The 26,646-nt window shown below is 52.4% G+C and overlaps 1 protein-coding gene across 7 annotated transcripts in view; it reads left to right on the forward strand.

The window, feature by feature from the left end:
• AGAP3 (ArfGAP with GTPase domain, ankyrin repeat and PH domain 3) overlaps positions 1-26,646 on the forward strand; it is a gene marked incomplete at its 5' end in the record, with an annotated part of 51,630 nt that continues 24,984 nt past the window's right edge. For 2 of the 7 annotated variants that reach the window (XM_084787714.1, XM_084787718.1), the window contains 5 exons: positions 5-626; positions 25,379-25,437; positions 25,679-25,766; positions 25,951-26,036; positions 26,116-26,257. In XM_084787714.1, the coding sequence (XP_084643840.1) occupies positions 305-626; positions 25,379-25,437; positions 25,679-25,766; positions 25,951-26,036; positions 26,116-26,257 (697 nt within the window). Of the gene's footprint in view, positions 627-23,397; positions 24,275-25,378; positions 25,438-25,678; positions 25,767-25,950; positions 26,037-26,115; positions 26,258-26,646 lie in introns of those variants that run through there. The other 5 variants (XM_084787711.1, XM_084787719.1, XM_084787715.1 and 2 more) reach the window with 5 other exon arrangements.

The raw sequence follows: 26,646 nt of genomic DNA on the forward strand, positions 1-26,646 counted from the left end.
GCCGGCGGGGGCGGCGGTGCGTGCGCATGACGCGGGGGGAGGGCCCGGGCCGCGCGCTCCCGGTCCCGTTGTTGTTGCCGCTGGAGGCTTCTCCGAGGCGCCAGCATCTCTGCGCCGCGAAACGCCGGGCGGCGGCCCCAGCGCGCGCGGCCGCGCCTTCTGGCCTGGGCTCCGAGCCTCATGCGCTAGCCCAGCGCCGCCGCACGCTTCCTAGTTCGGGTCCCGCCAGCCCCGCGCGCCCGCTCGCCGCCGCGCCGCCCCGGGCCCTGGCTGGGCCCGCTTCAGGCCCCGCGCCTCCGGAGCCATGAACTTCCAGGCGGGCGGGGGCCAGAGTCCTCAGCAGCAGCAGAGCCTGGCGGCTCCGGGGGGCGGTGGCGGCGGCGGCGCGGGGGGCGGCGGGCAGTTCGGCGGTGCGGGGCCGGGAGCCGGGGGTGGCGGCCCCTCGCAGCAGCTGGCCGGCGGGCCCCCCCAGCAGTTCGCGCTCTCCAACTCGGCCGCTATCCGGGCCGAGATCCAGCGCTTCGAGTCGGTACACCCCAACATCTACGCCATCTACGACCTGATCGAGCGAATCGAGGATTTGGCACTGCAGAACCAGATCCGGGAGCACGTCATCTCCATCGAGGGTGAGCGGAGCCGGGGGCTGCGGGAGCTGGGGCGCGGTGGCCTTTGCAGTGATGGACGCGGGGTTGGGGGGTTCTCTACAGCCCCGGCCCGGCCCCTCTCTGTCGCTCAGGGGTCTTATGGAGCTGAGGTTCGCGGTTTGCTAATGTGTGCTGCAGAGCCCTGGTCCTGGGTTTTTTATGTCTCTTACAGGAACACTTTTCTTTTTAGGGGCGGCGGGAGAGGGAGGGTCGATCCTGTGCCAGTGGGCACGTTTTTTTTTTTTCTCTTCGTGAGCCGGGATGTGAAGGTAGTTGTAGCTCCAAGGACTGATGCGCTGAGTCGCCAAGGACCAGAGGGCCTGGGCCACATCTGGCCACACAAGGTCCGGCCTGGTGGGCTCGAGGGAAGACCTTGGTGGGACGTGAAGGTGGGGCCGATGCTTGAGTGTAATCTTGGATGTGGCCCTGGCCCAGCTTGGCAGTAGGGGTGGAGGATCAGAGCCTCGGGTTAGTGGATGGCAGCCTTCCTGGGCCTCTCCCGCAGGCTTCGGAGGGTGGCCCTCCCCGCCGCTCAGTCTTCCGACGCACACCCACCCCCACGTTTCTGCGGCCAGGCGGGCTCCGGCCTGGCTTGGCGCAGGGCTGGGCAGCTGTGGCCGCGTGGGAGACTCTGGATGGCCCCTCTGAGTGTTGTGTCCTTTAGCGCCCCCATCCCACCCCCCCCCCACCCCACCCCCCGCCCCAGGACGGTCATGCCTACTTAGCACGAGTCATACATCGGGCTGCTGACTGACCTCCAGGGAGGTCGGGCCTGGATCTAGGGGGACTGTAACCCCTAGGCCATGTGCTGCCCCTAACAATGCTCCTTCTTGTGGGCACTTGGGCCCTGAACTCTGGCCGCTGAAGGGCACATTAATTGGGGACACACTGCTGATAGGAAGCCCTACGACCTCTGGTGTGGTAGAGGCCGCCTGGCAGTAGCAACAGGCACCCCGGTGGCAGTGTTGACCTTCTAGCAAGCTTGGACAGATGGGCCTCGCCCTGGTCCATCTGCTTCCTCTTCCAACTCTGCTTGAAGGGGGCCGCCCACCAGCAGGTGGTGGGTTCTGCCTTAGTGGCAGTGCAGTGAGAGCCAAGGCTAGTTGCTGCTGACATGGAGTTGGGTAGGGCATACCCCTTATTTGGGCCCTACAGTTTAGATCCTGTTCCCATCTTCCTCTTGTTTGAGACTTTGGAGTGGACTTGAACAGCCCTGTTTTGCTTTTTGAGGTACCCATAGCTGATGACTCTTCTGTGATCTTTTGTGAGTAGTCAACTTCCCTTACCCCCCCCCCCCACCTTTAGATCTAGGTCCCTTTGTTGTAACATTCCCAGCTGACTTCCTTTTGATCTTTTCCCAGCCTGGTTTCTTCTCTTTCCTCTCAAGGCAGAGTTCACTGTGAACTAATTAGGTGACAGAAAAAACTCATTAACATGGATTTGAGTAAATGGCCTGGATCACTGCAGTGGCTGGAGATTGGGAGGTGGCATTTGTGTGAGCTCAGGGTCTTCAGGAGAAATGAATTTGGAGATAAAATGTTTTTTTCAGAAGACATTCCGTTTTTTTTTGTTTGTTTGTTTTTTGTTTTGTTTTCCCCCTTAGATTCAGAGAGGGTGAGGTCAGAAGCGACTGATCTCTGAGCTTCCCTGTTTCTAGAGGGATGTGGAGTGTCCTCTACCTCCTGCAGGCACCCTCAACTCTCAAGATGATTTCTCCTGCATTTTTGGGAGGATGAAGCAATTTACTGGACAGCCACCAGTGAGACAGACAGACAGATAGGCAGACAGACACACAGAGAGAGGCAGAGGTGGGAGATCAGCTGTCTCAGACTTTGAGAGTTAGGAGAATACAGATGGAGTGGGCTGGGCTCCACATCTACTTCCTGTTTATTAGTGTTGTTAGTGACCCAAGTCATCCCTGCTGGCACACCTGACTGGGCATCTTCTGTGGGAGCCATGGTCCCTGGAGGTACTTGGCTTGGTTTCCATCTCTGTCTTAACATGATAGGTGACGTTTCGCTTCTAGAGCCGGGCCCCAGGCAACTTCCCCTTTGTGGCATGGAAGCACCCCACCATTCCATCTGCTTAGTCTAGAAGCTTTTTTTCTCACCATCATGCAACCCTGGGACCTGATGATACTTGTCACCAGACTGACCCAGCTGCTCGCCGTACACCACCCTTGGCTCTGGTGTCCCTGCCCTGTCCCTGCTACCTTTCTGTCTGGGAGAGCCTCCAAGCCTCTTCTCCCACCTTCCCCTTCTAGGCCTTTCCTGGGATTCCATCCCCTGCCCTCCCCCCCCCCTTTTTTTTTTTTACCCCTACCCCATTGGCTTTCCCACTTTTTTCAACCCAGCGTTTCTGCTGTAGGCAGGCTTTAAAAAAAGAAAAGCTCAAACCCAACCAGCCAGCCTCCTTCTCCAGTGTTCAGCCTTGTATGCTTCCTGCAGTAGATTTCTCCCATCTGCTTAACCATATTGACATGTTCTATAAGGCACTGTCCCTACCTTGCCCAGAGTAGGGAGAAAGTAGCATCTTGGGTATATCTTGCTCTTTCTGTTTAGACTGAACCCCCTAAACCCAGCAGACTTAGGCTATTACATAAACACAGAGCTGCCAGGAGCCTGTGTTTCAAGGCACTGAGCTTTTTTGTACAAAGGGCTGACTTTTCACCTTGCTTCTGTTAATCTTCGGTGAAGGGCTTGTCTTATCAGAAGGTGACTGCCAGAACCATTTAAAACCAGGGGTCAGCAGGCCTCACCAGCGAGAAATAAAGGCTCAGAGAAGGGAGGGACCAATGTGAACCCAGCCTGACAGGACACAGGCTTGCAGTTAGCCCACTCTCCCTCCCAGGGAAAAGTGAGTCTCTTGGCCACTGGAGAAGGCGCTCTTCCATGAGGAAGGTGTATGTCTGTGGGGGATGGGACAGCGGCGGGGGCCTGCAGCCCAGCTCCGTTTCCGGTTTGGGTTCTAGGCCTGGAAGTGGACAGTGCCTATGTGTGCATGCCATATGGCTATTATTGTGTATGCAGGCGCCTCTTTGTTTTTCTCTGGGGTTTGTGTTTCTTAAGAGAAGGAGATGCTCCTTTGAGCATCCCTGCCATCTCGCTGGATCCTTCTCAGCCTCACTCATACAGTCCCCACTGTCCCTGCCTTCCTACCCAGGCTGTGGGTTAAGTGATATCCCAAAGCATCTGGAAGGAAGAGATACAGGCTTCTTCCTGTTTGGTTCTCGCCTCTGCTAGACTGAGAGGGGGCCAGGTGCACTGGGGAAGCCCAGAGGGAGCAGCAGGAAGAGGGTTCCAGCCGCGGTCTATGCCTGGCCAGCTTTGGCTGTTATTTTCCCATTGTTCCGGAGTTTCCCTAACCGTATCCCTGCTATAAGGAAAGGACAGGGAAGCATGCTCCTAGGCGCCTCGCTTTGCCGACTGTTCAGAGCAGTCTCCACTCTGGCCAGGATTCTCACCACAGGATCTGCTCTCCTGTGCAGTGGCCAAGCTTTACTCAACGGCCCCAGCTTGTAGGTCAGGAATGGGCTGCAACCCACATCTATCACTCTGTGACTCCTACAGTTAGCTATTTTAGTGGAGAGGGCCTATTGGGGGCACGGCTGCTTATGGAGGATTTGGCACACAAGGGTTCTAGGGATTCTGAAAAAGAGGATGCCCGTGTGGGGTGCTGGTAGGCAGCAAAGAGGGTGTTTGTTCCCAATCCATCTCTTTTAACTCCTGCTAGGTGGCCCAGTTGCATCTGGGACCTCAGAACACAGGAGAACAGCAGAGGAGGGGAGAAGAGAGACCGTAAGGGCTGGGCCCAGCTGCCCTCGGGGGATGGCTCAGCAGGCAAGAGGTATCAGAGGGCACTGGGAGTGGTAGCAATGAAGCTGGGTTTTCTGAAACCAGGGCAAGGCTGGGAGGCCAAGTGGAGGCCAGGCTTTCAGACTCTGACCTCAGGAAAACCGCCCTCATTCCACGGGCTCCAGGGTGCACGATTGCCCGCACCTCCCTCATCAGGGACGCAGTGCCACCTGCTGTCATCCCTCCTGCTGTCGCATCTCTCCTAAGTGTGAGCTGGGCATGGTGATTGGGAAGGTTTCCCACCCATAGGAGACAGGACTGTGTTTGGAATGTTTCTGAAAACATGCATGTGGTGGTATTCAGGGCATATAGCAGTTTGGGCCTCTGTGGCTAGCCTCTGTGTTCATAGGGGACAGATGGGTGAAATGGGCAGACCCTGTGGAAGGGTATATTTTTGAATTGGAAAAAAAAACCTTTTTCTTTTTTAAAAGATCTATTTATTATTATGTATACAGTGGTCTGCCTGCATGTACACCTGCACGCCAGAAGAGGGCATCAGATCACATTATAGATGGTTGCTTGGAATTGAACTCAGGACTCTAGAAGAGCAGCCAGTGCGCTTAACCTCTGCACCATCTCTCCAGCCCCCCCCCCCAATTTTTTTCATACAGTGTATTTTGATTATGTTTTACCCGCTCCTCCAATTTGTCCCAGGTCCTCCCCACCTCGTACCCACTAAACTTTATGTTCTTTTTCTCTCCTCTTTAAAAAAATAAAGAAATGGGCTGGACGTAGTGGTGGTATACAGCGTTAATCCCAGCACTTGGGAGGCAGAGGCAGGCAGATCTCTGTGAGTTTGAGGCCAGCCAGGTCTACAAAGCGAATCCAGGATAGCCAGGACTACAAGAGAAGCCCTGTCTCAAAACCTCAAAATAAATAATAAATAAATAATGAAAAATAACCAAATAACCCTCCACAAAAACAGAAGCTAAAATATGCAAGTAAAAGATCAATAAGAAAAAAGAAATCCCAAATAAAGCAAAATGAGGCAAAAAGTACAAAAATGTCATTGAGTTTGTTTTGTGTTGACCACTTACTCCTAGACATGGAGCCTGCCCTGAAGTGCGATTATTAAGACATGCCATTGGAGAACACCAATACTTCTTTTGTGGGGGGGAATATCAATTGTAGATTGAGCTTGGTGGTGGGAGCCCATGTCTGCTTCTCCTTCTCAGCACTGGGACCCCATATGCCTTGACCCTGTGCAGGTCACTGTACGTCCTCACAGTCTCTGAGTTCATGTGTGCATCAGTCCTGTGGAGTCTGGACGACACAGTTTCTTGGAGTCATCCATCACCTCTGGCTCATGCAGTCTTTCTGCCTCTGTGCATAGCTCCCTGAGCCTTAAAGTTTGGTAAAGACATCCCGTTTAGCACTGAGTGATCCAAAGCTTCTCAGTCTCTGCACACTGACTATTTGTGGGTGTCTCTGTTAGTTGGGAAAGGAACTTTTTAAAAAATGCTTCCTCCTATATTTATTTATTTCCATCTTCTAAGATCTCAAGAAACCATAAAAAATAAAAAAATAATAAAGGCCGGGCGTGGTGGCGCACGTCTTTAGTCCCAGCACTCGGGAGGCAGAGGCAGACGGATTGCTGTGAGTTCGAGGCCAGCCTGGTCTACAAAGTGAGTCCAGGACAGCCAAGGCTACACAGAGAAACCCTGTCTCAAAATAAATAAATAAATAAATAAATAAAAATAAAAAGATCTCAAGGAACCATGGGAGTTGGCGCTGGACATAGGGGGCTGGGGAGGGTTCAGGCCAGACTGTGCGGTGGCCTGCATGAGAGTAGCCCCCTCACTGTGTGCCTTGGAGTCCTCAGCCAGCTGGTAGCACGTGTCAGGTTGGCACAGGTGCAGAGGAGCTCTGACCTTGTCAGGCAGGAGCATGGGTTCTGGGGGGACGAGGCTCGGGAAGGACAGCTGCCGCATGCTGTCAGGTAGACTGAAGTTAGTTTAATCCTGGTGACAGTCCCCACTGCTGCCCTCCATCTCACGTGAGGTGAAGGGAGGGCAGGAAGGTGAGCAGGAAGTTGGGCAGGTGTGTTGCCTGCCAGGCTGTCCGTGCCCCCTTGGTCTTCAACTATGTCCTGAAGGCAAGACAGATGCTTCCCTGGTGTTGCAGAGCTCTCTGGTTTTCCCACCGTGCCTTTCCCTTTAGCACTTGAGATAGCCTGGGACTTAGAGTGACCTCCCTGAGGCCCTATTAGAAGCCACAGAGCCAGGGCCTTTGCCTGGTGTCCCTGTTCCTCACTTGGGTGGACTAGAGAAGGTTCGGGCAGGTAGGCACATGGTTGGCCACATACATGGCTCCAAGTGTAGGTTTTGAGATTCAAACTGCCCTGGAGTTTGAAACTTGTAGAATAGAGTGAGCAGTGACGCAGGCATCCTCTTTCCTGCTGTAGTTTTTTGTTTGTTGGTTGGTTTGGTTTTTGGATTTTTCAAGACAATGTTTCTCTTATAGTCCTGGCTGTCCTGGATCCACTTTGTAGACCTGGCTGGCCTCAAACTCACAGAGATTAGCCTGTCTCTGCCTCCCAAGTGCTGGGAATATAGGCATGCGCCACCACGCCCGGCCTCCTGGGTAGTGTGTTTGTGGGTATTTTGAGTCCCCAACTGAAGCATGGCACTTGAGGTTATCACTTTCACTCAGCCAAGTGCATGCAGGTAGCATACATGAAGAGATGCTTGTCCCCAAAATGTTATAGAATATGTTCTTTAAAAAAAAAAATCTCAGCCAGGTCCTCCCCACCTCGTACCCACTCAACTTTATGTTCTTTTTTTTTTCCCTTTTTTTTTTTTTTTTTTTTTTTTGGTTTTTCGAGACAGGGTTTCTCTGTGTAGCCTTGGCTGTCCTAGACTCACTTTGTAGACCAGGCTGGCCTCGAACTCACAGTGATCCGCCTGCCTCTGCCTCCCGAGTGCTGGGATTAAAGGCCTGCGCCACCACGGCCGGCTAACTTTATGTTCTTTTTCTCTTCTCTTTAAAAAAATAAAGAAATGGGCTGGACGTAGTGGTGGTACACATCGCTAATCCCAGCACTCAGGAGACAGGTGTGATGGCGCATGCTTTTAATCCCAGTGTTTGGGAGGCAGAAGCAGGTGGATCACTGTGAGTTCGAGGCCAGTCTGGTCTACAAAGTGAGTCCAGGACAGCCAAGGTTATACAGAGAAACCTTCTCCCCCCTCCCCTCCCCCCAAAAAAAGAAAGAAAGAAAAGAAAAAGAAAATCTCATTTGAGGGCTGGAGAGATGGCTCAGCAGTTAAGAGCATTGGCTGTTCTTCCAGAGGATCCAGGTTCAATTCCCAGCACCCCACATGGCAGCTCAGGACTGCCTGTAACTATAGTCCCAGGTGATCTGATGCCTTCACACAGACATGTATGTAGACAAAACTCTAATGTACATAAAAATAATAAAAAATATTTTTAAAAATCTCATTTGAGCCACCATAGTGGCACTTTTAATTTCAACAGTTGGAGGCAGGTGGATCTAATGTGCCTTTGAGGCCAGCTTGGTGTGTGTAGGGAGTTGAGCCAGCCAAACCTTTATAGTGGGGCCCTATTTGAAAGTGAATAAATAATAAGCCTAATTTGAAGGGCTGAAGAAATGGCTCAGTAGTTAAGAGCACTTAGTGCTGCTGTAGAGGACCTGGCTTAGTTTCCAGTGTCTGCAGTGCAGTTCACAACCGTCTGTAACTACAGTTCCAGGGGATCCGATACCCTCACAGGCCTCAGACATACGCATGGCACACATACACATGCAGGCTGTTTCCGTTAGGTTTTGTTGCTGTGATAAACACCCTAACCAAAAGCAACTTGGGGAGGAGAGGGTTTATTTCATCGTTCAGCCTATATCCCGTCTGGAAGGGAGGTCAGAGCAGGTACTAAAGGCAGGAATCGGGAAGCAGGAACGGAAGCAGTGGCTGGGGAAAGACAAATGCTGTTTACAGGCTTGCCCTGCAGGTTTACAGTCAGCTTCCTTTCCTACGTTTTTTCCTTTCTTGCATGTGTTTTCATGACAGGATATCTCTGTGCAGCCTTGGCTGCCTTGGAATTTGCTCTGTGGACCTGACTGGCCTTGAACTCACAGAGATCCGCCTGCCTCTGCCTCCTGAGTGATAGGATCAAAGTGTGCGCTGCCACCGCCATCGCCAAGGCTTCAGCTGCCTTTCTTACACCTCCCAGGGCCATGCCCAGTTGATTGATGAATCAAGAAAAGGTGCCACATGCTTGCCCCCAGGCCAGTCTGATGGGACATTTTCTCAGTTGAGGTTCCTGATGCTCGTGTGACTTTAGGTTGCTCACAGGAGAACTATCTAACACACAGATAAATTACAGACACGTAAATCTTTTTTTTTTTTAAACAATCTTGGTTTGTTTGGTTGGTTGGTTTTGGTTTTTTAAGACAGGGTTTCTCTGTGTAGCCTTGGCTGTCCTGGACTCACTTTGTAGACCAGGCCGGCCTTGAACTCACAGAGATCCACCTGCCTCTGCCTCCCTAGTACTGGCAACACAGGTGTGTGCCACCACACCTGGCTTTAAAAATCTTGTTTTAATAATACATGGTGATGTGCTGAAAATAAGTATGTGTGTGTTATAACTCACATAAAACAGGAAGTTTAGCCATGACTTGTTCTGCCTTCCTAGCTGGAAGTGGCTGTCAGGAGCATCTGCCAGATTTCCTCTTAGGCTCTTTTTCCTCCGGCTTTTTGGTGGGTTCTTGTACTGCTGGTTCTTAGAACAAGGACAGGGTTTTTTTTTTTGTTTGTTTGTTTGGTTTTGTGGCCTACGTGCATGCATGCGTGTGTGAGTGTGTATGTACTCATGAAGGAAGGACGTCAGCACTGCGTGTCTTCCTCAGTGGTTCTCTGACATTTTTTGAGTCAAGGTCTGTCACTGACTCAGCGATTCCCAGGGCTTCTGCTGTCTGTGTCTCCCCAGTGCTGTGCTTCCTGGCCCACTCTCAGCTTCTCTGTGTGGTGCTAGGGATTGACTTCAGGCCCTTTGGGGCTTACTGTGGGCCCAGCTGGCCCGGAGCTTGCTGTGTGATCGAGGATGACCTTGAACTGCTGCTTCTCCTGCTTTTCCTTCCCAATGGGATTATAGGTGTGCGACATCATGCTGACTTTACACTTAAAAAAAAAACAACTTATTTTACATGCATGAGATGAGTGGTTTGCCTGCATGTTAAATGTGCACAATGTGTGCATACCTGGTGCCAGAGGAGCTGGAGTTAGGACAGCTATGAGCCCCAGTCCTCTGCCAAAGCAACGAATGTTTTGAACCACTGAGCATCTCTCTAGCACCCCTCACCCCAACTCCTGCTCGTGGCTTTTGTTCTGTTTTTGTGGCAGATGCTGCAGTGGGAGAAGAGGAGCCAGAGGCTCAGATACTTAATGGCAAGATACTTCGGCCAGTTTGTTCATCAGCATCCCCTGGGCAGGGAGTGAGGAGCCTGGGTCCTTATCCTGCCTCTGTTCTGCTCGGCTAAGACAGCTTAGGCACTCCACTCCGTGGTCCTGCCATAGTTAAGTTGTGTGCACCCAACAACTGTGCATTACAGCATTTGGAACCATCTCAGGCTTGGCTCTTGGGACAGGGGTTCCAGCTGCCAAGTAGGGGACTGGGGAGGACTCCATGCTCGGTACGGAGCCTTCTCTCTTATGGCCTCTAAGATGTCTCACCTTAGAGCCCACAGGGAGCTCACCAATGGAATAGAGCCTGTGGGATGAAGGAGAGCTTCTGTGCCTCAGTTTACACACTTGACGTGTCTCAGTCTTGGTGTGCTGAGGACTGCACGATCATCCATGAGTTAGGCTAGTGTCTGGTCCATAGCCAGCCTGTGTTGAAGGTAGTCTTATCCAGAAGGCTGTGCCGAATCCTATTTATGGTGAGGGCACACTGTTTATTACCTAGCTGTACATTTGTCTGATCATTTCCTTTGGACGATTTCCCAGATGAAGATGGTGAGATACAGAGTGTGCACATTTTTAGGACTTCTGCCACCGTCTGACTCCCAGGGGTAGAGATAGCCTTTTCCCTGCCCACTTCCCTGGCAGATGAGAAAAGAGCCAAAAAGAAAAAGACGAAAGGGCTTTCCCTGTTCCCACCTGTATTTCTGTGATTACAGCTTGGTGTGCTACTTGATTGGCTTTAGTAGGAAGAGTCATTAAAGGTTTGTTGGGCTGAGAATAGAATACTTGCTTATTAAATAGAGTCTTGGCTTCTGTTTCTGGCAACACACACACACACACACACACCCCATTTATTCTCGTTTGATTTAATCTGCTCCTTGTGTAGGTTCCTATGGCTCGTTACTCCTGGATCTGTTCAGGCTTAAAATAAGTTTAAGCTCTCTTGGTATTGATTTTTCTTAATCGTTAGTTTCTGTTTTCTGGGAGTTAGCCCCTCCCCCCTGCACTGTGCTTTCTTGGCACTTTGGCACACAGTGCTCTAAGTAGGCCTGACAGAGCTGGGTCCCTGATGTATGTGCGGTCCAGTTCCTTGCCATGATGGTATCTGATGCTTCGTTTGACACTGCTATTTTCCTTTTTCTTTTGTTCAAATTTATTTAATTTTATTTTATGTGCATTGGTGTAGGGGTGTCAGATCTCTTGGAACTGGAATTACAGAGCTGCCATGTGGGTCCTGGGAGTCACACCTGGGTCCTTCGGAAGAACAGACAGTGCTTTTAACCACTGAGCCATCTTTCCAGCCCCTGCTACTTTTTCCCCCCAGCTCCCCTACTTGCCACTGTTGGTGTACCATCCATATCCCTCCCTCTTGCTTTTTAATTTGATGTTGCAGTGGCTTGTATATCCAAACCTGACTCAGGAGTGCGATCAAAGCCCAACCCTGAGACTAGGAGCCAAGATGGCGGGTGAAGGGGACTGTAGACCCCTCAGGTCTTCTTGCCCGGTACAGCCTCAAAGGCACAGCAGTTCTGTATAGCAAATGTTCCTCTTGTTGGAGGATAGTCCTGTCAGAGACACACTGAGTACTCTACAGTCCTTATTCTGAGGAGACGTTTGAAGATTTGTCTGCTTTCCGTGACTCAGAGTCCTGGCGCTTGGCTCTCAAGATGATTCTCAACTTTCTACTTTGGAAGAAGTAGTCAAAGCCGGTAAGGCATGGACTTAAGAACCATGTCCCAGGGCTGGTGAGGTGGCTCAGGATTTGAAAGCACTTGCTGCACAGGCCTGAAGGACCTGAGTTTGATCCTCAGAACCCACAGTAGAAGCCAACTCCTTAAAGTTGTCCTCTGACACACCACCCCCACCCCTGGAGGATACACCTGTGCGTGCGCTACTCAGAGGGCGCGCGCGCGCGTGCGCACACACACACACACACACACACACACACACTCGTGTTTATGAGATGGCTCAGCCAAGCTTGACAACCCAAGTTTAATCCCTGGGATCCACATGGTAGAACCAACTTTTGCAGGCTGCCCTCTGACCTTCACCTGTGTGCTGTGACTTGCATGTGCATGCGTGCATGTACACAAAATAAATAAATGCTTGTAAAATAATGAACAAGTAAATAGAACTGTCTTCTGGAACCAGGCTGAACACATCTGAGTATGCTACTCTTCTGCTTTGCAGCCATGTGACCTTGGGCGGCTCCTGCAGCCTCTCTGTGTTGGATTCATTGGTGAGCGATGTCATAGCGTAGGTTGTGAGTCTTAAGTGAAACAGGTGAAACTGAGGAAAAGCAGGAGCTTGGAGGGCCTTTGTGACAACACAGGTGGGGGGGGGAGGTGTCACTGGTTTTAGCAAGGTTGCCAAGAGATAAGGACCAAATGAGATTCTCAGGGTAAATGCTCCCCATGCTGCCGGGCAGTTTAGGGTGTTCAGGGGGAGCCCGGGTGGGACAAGGTTCCCCCACAGGTGCAGACTCAGGAGCTCGGGGCTCTGCGTGTGCCTGCAGCACTTGCTTTTCTGGCTTTGCCTCTAGATGGAAGCCTCGTTAACCCAGCACTGCTAGTGAGTCCTCTGAGGGTGACCTTGATGTCAGCTCCTCCTGCCTCTACCTCCCAAGTGCTGAGATGACACGTGTGCACCCCATGCCTGTTTCTGTGGTGCTGGGGATTGAATCCAAGACTGTGCTGCTAAGCAAGTATACTGCCTAATGGGCTATGCCTCCAGTCCTCAGTGCTCAGGACCCTGCGGCTGGTTTTCATGGTACAAGAAAACAATTATTAGTTACTTTTCTACTGCTATGATAGAACACCACACCCAAGGCAGCTTCCAGGTGAAAAAGGTTATTTGGGCTTATCCAGAGGATCCGAGTCCATCATGGTGGGGAGCATGGATGGCAGCAGGAAGCTGAGAGCACAGAAACAGAGAGGGTACTAAAGAGAGACTGTATGCTCTCAGAGCCCCCCAGTGGCACGCTTTCTCCATGGCCACTGGGTTAGAACCTGGCCCTGCTCAGCATCAGTGTCCATTATCCACCCAGATCCACCTTCAGTCTGTGCATCCAGTCAGGTGCGGCCTGTCTTGCCCATCACTCTGACCTGAAGTAGCCATCAATGAAAAGCCTTTCTAATTGGGGCTTGGAGAAATGGCTCAGTGGTTAAGATCCATGGCTGCAGCCGGGCATGGTGGCACACACCTTTAATCCCAGCACTCAGGAGGCAGAGGCAGGTGGGTCATGTGAGTTCAATGCCAGCTGGGTCTACAAAGTGAGTCCAGGACAGGCAAGGATACTCAGAGAGACCCTGTCTCAAAAAACAACAACAACAACAAAACTCCCTGGCTGTGCTTCCAAAGAACCTGGGTTCAATTTCCAGTACCCACATGGCAGTAACTCCAGTTCCAGGATGTCTGATGCCCTTACCCGGCCATACATGCACGCAGAACACCAGTGTACGTAAAATAAATTATAAAACTTGAGAAAAAAAAAGAAAATGAGTCAAGCTAGGCACAGTGGTGCATGCCTTTAATCCCAGCACTCGGGAGGCAGGGGCAGGAGGATCGCTGTGAGTTCGAGGCCAGCCTAGTCTACACAGTGAGTACAGGACAGCCAGAGCACTGTTACACAGAGAAACCTGACTCAAAAAACCAACCAAACCAAGAAGCTGTTCTTCTCAGCTGTGTAACAGTTTTGGGGAGATGTCGTCCTAGACCCAAATTAACACATTGCCTTAGCACATCTTGCTTACTGCAGGTCTCACACATTTTCCCTCCTGGTAGCCTCCCACCCAGCCAGCTTCCCTTTGCCCACTTGTAGCACCTCTCTCCTCAAGTGCATAGGCTTCTTTACAGTGACCTGGAGCAGCTGTTGCCATCCCTACCTGCCATGTGTCACATGCTTTACCTCTACTTCCTGATAGAGCCTTAGCCCTGTGCCTGTGGCAGAGCTGCCCAGGCCATTCCAGGTTCCCCAACCTGCCTGGTATGCTGGGTGCTTGAACCTCCAAGGAGCCTCCCTGGTTCCCTGGGTCAGAAAAGCATGCTACTGGCACAGCTGAGGAGAGGCCATCCTGATCAAGGGTCAGGACTGCTCTCTAGTCATGGCTGTCCTGGGCCAGCTGCAGCTAGGGCAGTGAGCATGGGTTTCCCAGGCAACCAGGTCAAGGGCCTGTACAGCACTCTTCTCTACGGGCTGGTGTCAGAGAGGCCATTTATGGTGGCCAATGTGCTCTTCTGACTCATGTTACAGCAGCCAGGCATAGTAAGAGTACCATAACAGGCAGCCATAAGTTGAGGGGTTTTTTGTTGTTTGTTTTGGAGACAGGGTCTCTACAGAGGTCTGGCTATCCTGGAACTCACTTTGTAGACCAGGCTGGCTTTGAACTCACAGAGATCTGCCTGCCCCTGCCTCCTAAGTGCTGGGATTAAAGGTGTGTGCCACCACGCCCATTCATTAGTTTTTGACTAGCCCAGTAGCTGAGGTCCATTTTAGGTAGGTCCAGATGGTGAAGGAAAGAGTGGTACTAAAGGAGTGCCCTGTAAGGGGTCAGAATTGGGGCTTGAAAATCACAAGAGCCCTGCTTTTGAGCTCATGTTCCTGTCGGGGCAGCCCAGGCCTCAAGGTGGTACTGGGAGGAAAGCCTGTAGGAAGCAGAGCACTTGTTTGGTCCCTAGCCATGTGGAGATGGGTAAGAAGCTAGGCGCTTCATTGATAGGGTCAGAGGATTCAGGTGACGGTGAGAAAGGAGGAGGCTCACAGAGTGGTGGTCATCTTTCTGTGTGGGGGACACAGTGAGCCGCACAAAGACCCTCTAAGTATGAGTATCAGATAGAGAGGGTCCGTAAAGCCATGCCATCCCTCCAGGGAAGGGTAGGTGAGCCCTCATAGCCCTGAGGACAGCATGGCCATCTCAAGTATATGTTGCCATCTTCCTTCCTCTGAGCCGGGAGCCCTCCTTCCCAGTGTCTCAGCCCTGCTGACATGGATACAGTCCATGGGTCTCGTTAAGCAGCGGACCTTGATGGTGTTTGGGGTAGGGTAGGAAGAAAGACTGGCTTTTTCTTTATAGGGAGCCTGGAATAGGCCAGTTCAGGATTAGGGCTGGGAATGGGTGCTTCCTAGTGGCCCTGGGGGCAGGGTGTGTGCAGATGCTGCTGGAGGCTGCAGCACTAGCCTGCTGTTTTGACAAGCACAGCCAGTTTTACTGGAGTATTGATTTTTATTGTGCAAATTGCTGCTGTAATGTATTGTAAAACCACACAAACATGCCACCCCTCACTCCAGCACTTTTTGTGTATGTACTGCAGTGTTGCAAGCTCTTGCTGTGAGTGATGAGGAAATGCAGGATTCTGAGCTGGGCCTTCGAGACCAGCTCTGCCATCTCAGGCGGAAAAGTAATGAGAGAGGGATGTCGGTCTGGCACTTGTGGTGGCCCAGATATTACCCCATACACTCATCCTTTTGGATCATTTTTCCAAGGTATTATCAACTTCACTTTGCAGACAGGGAAACTGAGGTATGGAGAAGAAGTTGTTGTTGTTGTTTTAATGACGTAAGCTGCTTGATCATCAGAGTAGAGCATTTGAGACAGTAGGATAGTGTCAACCAGGTTTCCGTGCCTAGAGCTCATCTCCTGTCCTGTGTTAGTAAGCAAGGTTGTAGGGGGTACCCCATATCCTGGAAATAAAATGTATACAGCCCTTCTTCCATGGCCTTGGTGTGCTTTGATGGTTTCTCCCCTGTGTCTGTAGTCCTGCTGGGTGTCAGTGGACAGAATGCCCTTCCCTTCCTGGACAAACACAAACATCGCTGTTGTCTAGCGGATGGCTGGTGGTAGTGTTCACGTGTTGTAATCCATTTCAAGCCTGCCAGTGTAATTACATCGCTCATCACACGATGTACGTGTACCGGATAAGCAGCTAGCACGTTCCCTTCTGCAGAGAGCTTCTGCAAGGTGCTAAGAAATAAGTTTGAAAAACCCAAGAGAAAAGGAGAGGAAGAATAGGGCGAGAGAGACATAAAAATGAAACTCAAGTAGTCATCATGAAAAGATGCTCTCCTAGCAACCAAAGACACACACACACACACCCAGCACACACACCCAGCACACACACACACACACACACACACACACACACACACACACACACACATCCAGGGACACAGGAGCTACTGCATGCCCTGTCCACAGAGCAGAACTGGGACGTTCTGGTGTACTCATACATGTGTGTATGCGTGCACGTGTGCGTGCGCTCTTGTGTAGCAGGGGTGCATGCCACGCTGCTGGTGGGTGACTGGGATATTGGATGAGTCCCATAATATTTATGTAGCTGGGGATGACCTTGACATCTCCCAAATGTTATGATTTTAAGTATATCCACCATGGAGGGTTTATAGGGTCCTAAAGGATTGCACCTGGGCTTTTGTGCATCTAGACAAAATTCTGCCAGCTAAGCTCTACCTTCACCTGCAAACTGTTGGCTTCTTGAGACAGGGTCTTCATTACATAGCCCTGGCTGGCCTGGAACTTGTTACTCTGTTTCAAAAATAAACCCATTTAGCTAAGTGAAGCAGAATTTTAATTCATGGAACTTGAGTGCTTTGTTTGTTTGTTCACCTTGTTTTGTTTTTCCAAGGTTGCTCTGTGTCACTTTGGCTGTCCTGGATCAGGACACGTTGGCCTTGAACTCACAGAAATCTGCCAGCCTCTGTCTCCCCAAATCCAGGGATTCCAAGCTTGTGCCACTGCTGCTGGCGTTTGTTTGCCTTTTTAAAAAGACACTCACTCACTCTAGTTGCCTGGCTCCAGATTTAGGTCAATCTTACCTCAACCTAGGATCCTCTGTGTTAGGATGACAACTCTGAGGCCCCACACCTGGCTGTTGTGTGTTGTTCAGTTTTGAAGGAAGAAACCATTAACACACGCATGCATGCACACAAGCATGCACTCCCAGGAACTTAAAGGTGCAGGCAGAAGTTCCCGCCCACCCTATCTGGAGGTGCCACAGCTGGCTCTAAGAAGTCATGGATCTCACTTAACTGGTGATAGTGATGACGATAGTGGGGTGTGTGTGTGTGTGTGTGTGTGTGTGTGTGTGCGCGCGCGTGCGCGCGCGCGCGCATGAGTGTTTATTTGGAAGCCTGACACTTGGCCATGGTATTGGACAGCATACTTCCTTCTCTGAGCATCATAGTTATCACCTCCAAAAGACTAGCCTGTGGCTTCTGACCCGAAATCCTGGTACTGTAGAGCACTAAGAACCTCCTAAAAACCACTACAGCACAGTTTTTTCCTTTTGTAGTTTCAGGTCCTTTTGTAGTTTCCTTGGGCAAAGAATTATAACGAATTACCATGAGCCAGATAGCAGTTTATTGTCTCATTTCAGGGACACAAAACTGATGAGATGAAAGTGCCAGCAGGGCCATACTGCTTCTGATGGTGCTAGGGGCACATCTGTCACAGGTTCTCCTTGTTGTACAGATGGCCATCTTCTCCCTGTGTCGGTGTGTTTTCACAGACAGGGTCTCTCGTGGCCCAGGCTGGCCTAACTCACTGTGAGGCTGAGAATGATCTTGAACTTCTGACCCTCTGCCTTCTGAGCACTGGGGTGACGGGTGTTCCAAGTGGCTGCTTTATACTATGCTGGGGGTCAATCCCAGGGCCATGTGCATGCTAAACGAATACTTTACCAGAGCTGAACTACATCTCCAGCCCTCCCCCCCCCCAGCAGGTTTACATTAGTGTGGCTAGGCCAAATGTCCTCTTTTTACAAGGACATGGCCAGGGTCAGGCCACCACTCCACTCCACTCCAGTCTGACCTCAGCATCTTCAGTAAGAACATGTACAACAGTGCTGTTTTCACATGTTCTGTCTAAGATCTAGGTGTAGGGCCTCCAATCTCCAGAGCCCCCAGCTCGGAAGGCTAGAGCAAAGGTAGAGGAGACCAGCCTAGGCTTGGCTGCCCTGGCAGATGTGAAACTACAGGCCTTGGGCTGAGATTCTACCTAGCCTATTAGGCATCTAGCACTGGTGTTAGTCACTCATGTCTACATGACCTTTCTTACCCACTGGGCCCTGCCCCTTACACTGCTCAGCTGCTCCCCACCAGGCCCCAGGATCTTACCATTGGCTCTGTGTACAGTTTCAGCTGGGAAGGTGGGGTTTTTCTCTGTTTTATATATCAAATCTGAAGTTGAGTAAGGTTGTGATGAGTGTAGGTGGTCACACAGCTAGTCGGTGCCTACATTAGCTGCTTTTTGTGTTGCAAATGCCTGGGGGAAAGCAGCTTCAGGGTTATCTTGGTTGGCATTGGAGTGTTCCTGTCCATCTCTTAGTGGGGAAAAGCAGGCAGCAGCAATGTGGGGCAGTCAGCCACATGGCATCGCAAGTCAGCAATCAAGGTGACTGCTGGTGCCGGACCCAGTGTGTGGAAAGGTGGCACTCACATTGAGAGCATGCCTTACCACCTGAGCTAATCCAACCTAGGAACTTCCTCATGGACGTGCTCACAAGTTGACTTGTGGGTGACTTTAGGTTCTGCCAAGTTGACAATGAGCATTGATCCATTGCAGTGCTGGGAGGTGAGTTTGAGCCCAACTGTGCTCTTCTACTTTGGGCTTGTGTGGATTGTGCCATTGTGACATACTGTCAACAGACTGCTCCTTAAGGAGAGCTCTGGTACATAACTCAGGTTGCTAAAACTCTAGTGGGTTCCACTGGGAAGCCAGACACACATGAGGCACACACCTCAGAGTGGAGAGCTAGGTGATGTTGGCAGGGATCACTGAGACCCTGTGGTCTTCCACGGGAGGGACAGTTCCACTGAGATCTGAGTGACCAAAAGGACCAACAACAGGTGGAGGTTGTATAGTGAGGTGGAGATAAGTGGGGGTGACAGGTGAGATCAAGCGGGCTCAGGGGCACAAAGACAGGGATGCATTTCAGAGTGTCGTGGGCTGCAGGGCTTGGCTGGCAGGGACAAGGTCATAGTCTAAAAGGTCATGAATATCCCCAGGGGCATGAATATAGATGTCAGTGTGGTGGCCAACGAGTGTAAGGAGACCATTAGGAGGTTGGTATGGTGGCATAGGTGGCTGTCGGACAAAAGAACCCCTTTTTGGAGGAAATGCAGGAATAGCTGGGACCCATTGGGAAGTGGTGGGAACAGGCTTCTTTGGCTTGAGCACCTAGGGACAGATCTCTGCTATTTGCCTGGGCAGAAGCAATTTGGAAGTGGAACTTCAAGGTGAATTGTTATGTTGGTTTTTTTGTTTGTTTGTTTGGTTTGTTTTGGTTTTGGCTTTTTGAGACAGGGTTTCTTTGTGTATCCATGGCTGTCCTGGACTAACTTTGTAGACCAGGTTGGCCTTGAACTCACAGCTATCCACTTGCCTCTGCCTCTCGAGTGCTGGGATTAAAGGCGTGCACCACCACCGCCCTGCTCGAGGTGAATTGTTAATGTAGCTTGTTTTTCAGGATAGAATTTCTCTGTGTAGTCTTGGCTTTTCTGGACCACACTGGCCTTACTTTTACAGAGATCTTCCTGCCTCCGCCTCCCTGAGTGCTGGGATTACAGGTGTGTGCTACCACTGCTCGGCAGAGTTGTTACTGCAGTTTTTAAGAAGGCAGTGTCCCCTACCCAAGGATTCTTTTTCTTGACTCCCTGACATCTGACCTGGATACCTGTGCTGAGGGAAGAGCCTCTCAGACACTTCAGTCCCACAGACTGGGTGTGGTGGTGTACTGTATGCCTTTTACGATTTAAGAGTTTAATGTAGCCAGCCCTAGGACCCTGCCATGCTAGCATGCTGCTGCAGGGAGATGCTCTGCTGCCACCTTGTGGCCAGCAAGAGCCTGGCTGGTCTTAGAGGCTCTTGAGTCCCAGGTTGAACAGGGATGCCCATCCATCCATTCCTTGGCAAGCAAGGTGAATGCAAGCGTTCGTCTCCAGGCAAAAGCTGTTCCTTCCTCTGTTTGTAGAATGGCAGCCACCAGTTTCTTGTGGGTATTTAGGCTATGGAAGTCTCGGTGCTTATCAGTAGCAAGCACTAGGTGATTGCAGACCAGGTGGGAGCCCGTGGGAGTTAGGCATAGCTGCTTCTTTCTGCCAAGGAGCGAGTGTTCTCTTCCCAAGTGTGTCTCACATCTCATCCCAGCCCATGGGGTCCTTCTCTTTCTGCTGAGGGACTTCTCTGTCCCTAGACACCCCTGGGTAGGGGACTTGAGTCCCAGGTTGAACAGGGGGTGTGCTTGCTTTCTGTACACTCTGGCCAAGGAAGAAGTTGCTCACCCTGGTCTGGAATGCACAACCAGGGTCTGTGAGAGATTTATCACTAATCCTTCAGAAACTTCCAGCCCCTGTAGAGCAGATACACCCTGGCACTTAAGAGAGCCATAAGAAATAGCTGCCGTGGGAGGGCTGGTTTGTGGGGTTGATCCTGTTGAACAGTTCCAGCACACAGCTTTTAAGGCCGACCTCATTGCTCTTTGTAGGTAATGGCTATGTAGATCAGAGCTGTGGTGGTCACTAGCATCCACAGCAGGTGTCTGCGGGTGTGTACACGGCTAGAACCTGTCCCACTGCTAAAGCAACTACTGCCCTGTGCTTGCATTCTCACTGGGGATGTAACGGCAGCCTTATTCTGTAGGAGAACGGTTCCTGTGCTTGATGGCCAGCTAAAGGCAGGGGAGTGTCTTAGGTAGGGTTCCTATTGCTGTAATAAATGCCATGACCGTAAAGAACTTGGGAAGGAAAAGGCTTACTTTGCTTACACTTCCACAACACAGTCCATCAGTGAAGGAAGTCTGGGTAGGAACTACAGCACAGCATATGGAGGAACAATGTTTACTTACTGGGTTGCCCAGCCCACTTTAAAAAAACGAACAAACTTAATTTTCTCATACATCCCTACCAGTTCCTCCCCCTCATCTCCCCTCTCACCCTGATCAAAAAAACAGAGCAGGCCTCTCAGGGATATCCACAGAACAAGCCATAACAAGTTATAACGAGGCACTAACCCTCATGTCAAGGCTGGTCACAGCAATCCAGTAGGAGAAAAGGGTCTCAAGAGCAGGCAAGAGTCAGAGACACTCCCCGTTCCCACTGTTGAGAGTCCCACAAGAACACCAAGCTACACAACTGTAATGTTGTACGTGCAGAGGACCTGGCTTAGACCCATGCAGGGTCTGTGCTTGTCACGTCAGTCTCTGAGCCCCTATGATCCCTGCTTAGTTGATTCTGTGGGCAGTGCTCTTGTGGTGTCTGCCACCCCTCTGTCAGCCAGTCCATTTTCTTATAACACTCAGGGCCAGCTGCCCAGCGTGGCACCACTCACACAGTACACGGAGCCCTTCTACATCAGTCATGAGTCATGACAATATCCCTACAGGCCTGGCAGTCTTGTCTTTTAAATTTACTTTTATTTTATGTGCACTGGTGTTTTGCCTGCATGTATGTCTGTTCAAGAGTATGATAGTTGTGAGCTGTCATGTGGGTGCTGGGAGTTGAACCCGGGTCCTTCGGAAGAGCAGGCAGTGCTCTTAACCGCCGAACCATCTCTCCAGTCCCAACTTTGGAGTTTTCTCCCTCGCCCCCTCCTAGACAGGGTTTCTCTTGTGTAGCCCTGACTGTCCTGGAACTCACTTTGTAGACGAGGCTGGCCTTGAACTCACAGCGATCCATCTGCCTCTGCCTCCCGAGTGCTGGGATTAAAGGTGTGCACTACCACCGCTTAGCTTGGCAGTCTTAAGGATGTATTTCTCTCATTTAAGATTTCCTCTTTCCAAATATGTCTAGGTTTGTGTTAAGTTGACAAAACCAGTCAGCCCAGGAAGTCAAAATAAACTACATCCTTCTGAAGGGCTCAGGAAGGCTGGCCTACTTACATTAGCCTGGTGCACACCTTTTATCCCAGCACTTGGGAGGCAGAGGCAGGTGGATCTGCCAGGACAGCCAAGGCTACACAGAGAAACCCTGTCTTGAAAAACCAAAAAAAGAAAAAAGAAATTGTGAGTCAAGAGCTCTGGGGTTGTGACTGTTCTGGGCCTGCCTGAGATCCTGGGAAAGGCTCCTCTGTGGAACCACCTATTACATCTACTGCTAGGGGCAGGGAAGCTACCACCCTCTCCACTCTTAATAACTAGTCCCAGGAGGATGCAGAATACGCCCGAGATCCAGCCCAGGACTTGAAAATTTCCAGCTCTCCTTTCTAGGAGCACCTTGATTGGCGAGGCTCTGCCTTCCCAGGCATTCCCCTAACCCCAGCCCCTCAGGAATGTGCTGCTTTCTTTCATCTGCCAGTTCTTACAGGGACTATGGCGGGATTCTGAGGCTGAAGGGGCCTAGGAGGAGGCAACCTAGGAGGATGGTCAGTTTCCTGGGTCACTCAAGCGCTGCCCTAACTGGTCTCCTCCCATCTGTTCCTGTGCCAGTGGTTGCTGGAAGCCAGCAGAGGATTAACATGGATAGTGTGCATCATAGCATGGAGCGCTTGCCCAATCCTGGGGTGAACTCGAAATTTCTGGGGACTGTGTGCAGCCCACACACCTGATGCCAAAAAGACACTGGAATTGGGGGTGCTTTCATTTACAGTGTCAGCTAAGGCAGGTGAGGGCCTGACTGGGTAGCAGGGGGTTCAGGAATCTCTCTTGGGCACTGAGGTTTTGTGTTTTCTGCTGCCCTCTGGTCTAGTCTAAGCAAAATAGTGTCTTCAGAGTTTTATAATCTAGAAAGAAAAAGGCTGCCTCAGTCATCAACAGCAGCCACTGTAGCATCAAGTACCTCTTAGCCTTAAGAACATCAGAGCCAGTCCAGCGCATGCGCTTGGGAGTGAGCCTGGTCTACAAAGAGAGTTCCAGGACAGCCCAGGGCTACAGAGAGAAACCTTGTCTCGAAAAACAAAACAAAAAGAACATCAAAGCCAAAACCAGATAGGGTCACTTCATTAAAATTTCCAGTTTACAGAGAAGTCTGAAGCTCAGAGATGGCATAAGACTGCCTGTCTCCTAGCTCAGAATTTGGGCTTCCAACGAATCGGACTGTCCCTGGAGCCCTTGGTCTTGGTCCATCCTCTGGAGAAAGAGAAAATGGTTCACTTTTCTACAAAAGCGCCTCGTGCTTTTGGACTGTTATTTATTTGGCCTGCTCTTAATGACAACTCCTCACCTACCTGCCCAGTCTTAGGAGGAGCCCTGGCTGGAATTTCCTGTTTTCTGAGGGTTCCCAGGGGCTGCCCCAGCAGGCTGGCTGCCCTGCCGTTCCTGGGTGTTCCAGGCCAGACTTGCCGCCTCTCCTGGTTAGGCTGGCTCCAGGCCCTTCCAGGTCTGGGCTTGCAGGCTCTAGGTGGAATTGTTGAGGGACTTTATCGGCCCGCACCAAGGTGCCCAGAGGCCGGAGGTCCGTGCGCTCCGGCCGCGGCCCCGGCCCGGGCCCAGCCCCGCGTCCCTCGCCATGGGCCTGGCCTTTGCCTGTGGGCCCTGAGCATGGAGCGGGGCTGGCCGCCGGGGGAGAGCTGCAGCGGGGAGCGGCCCGCCGTCTGCCGCCGCGCCCTCAGCGTCTGCGACTCGCTGGACCTGCACAGCTCCCCGGCCGACCGGACCGCCGCCGCCCTGCAGGCCGCCTTGTGCGCCGCGCGCGAACAGCCTGCGCGCCCACGGAGCGTGTGCTCCGGGACTCCGGGGTCGGCGCCCTCCGGCGCGCGCGGCCTGCTGCTCGGCCTCCTGCGCCCGCGCCACGGCCGTCGGGGCCCTGCGCCCTCGGAACGGCCGGGCTCGCCGCCGCCCAGCCCTGAGCTCAGCCCCGCGCCTACCCGGCGCAGCCGGGGTCCTGGGGCTCGGGCATCCAGACCGCGGCCCACCAGCATGACGTTCCTGGAGGTGAACCGTCTAGAGCTGGCGGCGACGGAGGCGCCGGGAGCGGGGCTTGGCCGCACCGGGAGCTCGGGCTTCCTGCGGGGCGCGTCGCTGTGGAGTAGCCAGCGCTGGCAGGTGTTCCGTGGTGGCGGCGGGCGCGGCGGGGAGAGTCCCCGGAGGGGCCTGTCTGCGCTCAGGAAGAGCTTTAGCTTCCGTCTGCGCCGCGGCCAGGAGATCCGGCGCTCAGAGTCGGGGCTGCTTGCCCGGCCACCCCGCGCGCGCACCCGCAGCGACGGCGACGCTAGCTCCCTGGGTACTTTCCCCAGCCGCAGAGACCTGCTGGGCGCTGACGCCCCGTGCACGCCACCGGAGCCCGGTCGCCCCCGCGCCGCAGCTAGCCTCTGGAAGCTGCTCACCAGCCGCTTCCGCCGGAGGGAGCCCGCGCCCGCGGCGCCGCTGTGGAGCCGCCGGGCAGCCGGGACCCCAGGACTCCTGGGTGGGCTGAGCGGTAAGGGGGGGATCGCTGTGCGCCATAGTGGCCTCTGGTTGGAGTCTGGCAGTAAAGTTTGTGTGAGAAACAGTAGGAACCTACCTGATAGAGACGGGTGGGTGGGCATTGCCTGCAATAGCTGGGTCTGGTCCAAGTCGGTATGTCTAGGGTCCGTGGAAGTGCCCAGAGGAGATAGCAGTTGTGGAGAGTTCCAGCCAGTGGCTCTGCCCATAGCATCCTGGCGTGGCATCCTAAGAGGCCTGAAGGGCCTGGGTTCCATTGTCATCCTCTTTCTATACTGGTTGCTTAGGAAAAAAGCTCTCCAATGGACTAGAGAGTTCCTAGCTGAGGTCAGGGACTGATTGTGGACTTCAGTGAGATAATGTTGTGAAGCATCTGTGGGCCGGGCCAGTGAGTGGGAGCTGGGCAGGACAGCAAGTACTCCCCAGACAAAGGCCAGGCCATCTAGAACTTGCTGGGGAGTAGGAGATGAGTGCTGGCTGTCAGGTCTGGGGCACCTAGTAGCGGGAGGCTTCCCTTGAAAGGAATTTTGAGTCTAGGGGGCCAGTGGTTCTGAGGCTGGTCTCCTGCAGAGGTGCTGGGGTGAAGGCCTAGCAGGGCCTGCTAGGTGTGCCTCATTGGACCTGCCTTTACACACCAGGGCCAGGTGAGGCTCCTCCCTCTTCGCTCTGACTCAGGAATGTGGTAGGTGGCCCCACCCTGCCAAGGGTGAGCTGTTCCTACTCGCAGGAAGGAGACTGGTCCCCCTTGCCAGGGCCCTGCCCATTTTGGGTCTGGTCTGAGACCTGCTGAGGTAGCCTCTCACCTGTGTGAGAGGCATCCAGGCACCAGGCCAGGTGAGCTCATGTGGAAGCTACGCCCCTTATGGACCATAAGAAGAGAACAAGCAGGGGCAACAGACCCAGTACAGGCAGGATGAGCCTCAGCCCGCAGTCCTGCCCTGTTCCCTGGGGAGGAGTTAGAGGGGAGGGTCAAGGCCTCGTGGTGGACAGTAGGGTCTGGCTTTGACTGAAAGGAGTGTTAGAGGTGGCATTTGTAAAGGTTAGGGCAGGTGTGTGTGTGCACCACTGTGGCCCTGATGGAATGGCTCTGTCTTTGCAGACTCATTTGTGAACAGCCAGGAGTGGACCCTGAGCCGCTCGGTGCCAGAGCTTAAAGTGGTGAGTGGGCCCATGGGAGGTCCAGAGGCCCTGTGGCTGGGAGGGCCAGGCATTAGGTTGTGGGCCTGGGCACTGCTTCTCCTGACGTCCACTCTTTCCTCTGTTGCCTTGCTCCTTCCTCCTGGCTTTTTCTGGGCCTCTCTACTTTCCAACCTGCATGTGTCCTTGCTTACTCTTAAGGCCCAGCCTCACTTTTTCCTCATGCCTTCTGACAACTGCTTTACCCATTCCTCTTCTGCAGGGCATAGTGGGGAACCTGTCTAGTGGGAAGTCAGCCTTGGTGCACCGATATCTGACAGGGACCTACGTCCAGGAAGAGTCCCCTGAAGGTGAGCATCACAGGCGAGGCTGCCCTGGAGGCTGGCTAGCTTGCTTCTTCCTCCACCATTTGTTTACAAGCGCACGACACACACATACACACACCCCAAACACACACACACACACACACACACACACACACACCACCATGTTCCTCTTTCTCTACATTTGGTCCTGACCTTTACTCTGTCCTAGGGGGTCGGTTTAAAAAGGAGATTGTGGTGGATGGCCAGAGTTACCTGCTGCTGATCCGGGATGAAGGAGGCCCCCCTGAGCTCCAGGTGATGCGCCTGCTGACTTGCCTGCCTAGTGTCCAACTTCACCAGGGCCAGTGGGTGCTGACTTTGCTTATCCCCCCAGTTTGCTGCCTGGGTGGATGCAGTGGTGTTTGTGTTCAGCCTGGAGGACGAAATCAGCTTCCAGACAGTGTACAACTACTTCCTGCGCCTTTGCAGCTTTCGAAATGCCAGCGAGGTGCCCATGGTGCTGGTGGGCACACAGGGTGAGGCAGGGCATGGTGTTGGGCGGGGTATGGTGGTGGACCAGTAAAGTCTTCATAAGCAAGCCCTGAGACCCCCGCTCCCACTCCCTGCCCAGCAGTGACAGGCTCTTAACTACCATGGGACCTTAAACCCTCGGTCTTTAATTTGTTTTTCTGTGGATGATTCTCAAAATCTCTGTGATTATTGTGTCTACAGTTGTTGTTTTTGTTGTTGTTGTTGTTACTGAAACAAGGTGTCTCACTCTGTAGTCCAGGCTGACCTCGAATTTGCAGTTTTCTTGTCTTAGCCTCCCAAATCTAGGATTATAGGCATATGCCGCAACACTGGGCTCTGTCCACGTGTATTTTCAGTGCATGAGCGAGGACTCATGAAGTCATTGGTTTGTTTT

The sequence above is a fragment of the Acomys minous genome (genome assembly GCF_964271855.1).
Source record: "Acomys minous genome assembly, chromosome: 6".
In the NCBI taxonomy this organism is placed as follows: Eukaryota; Metazoa; Chordata; class Mammalia; order Rodentia; family Muridae; genus Acomys; species Acomys minous.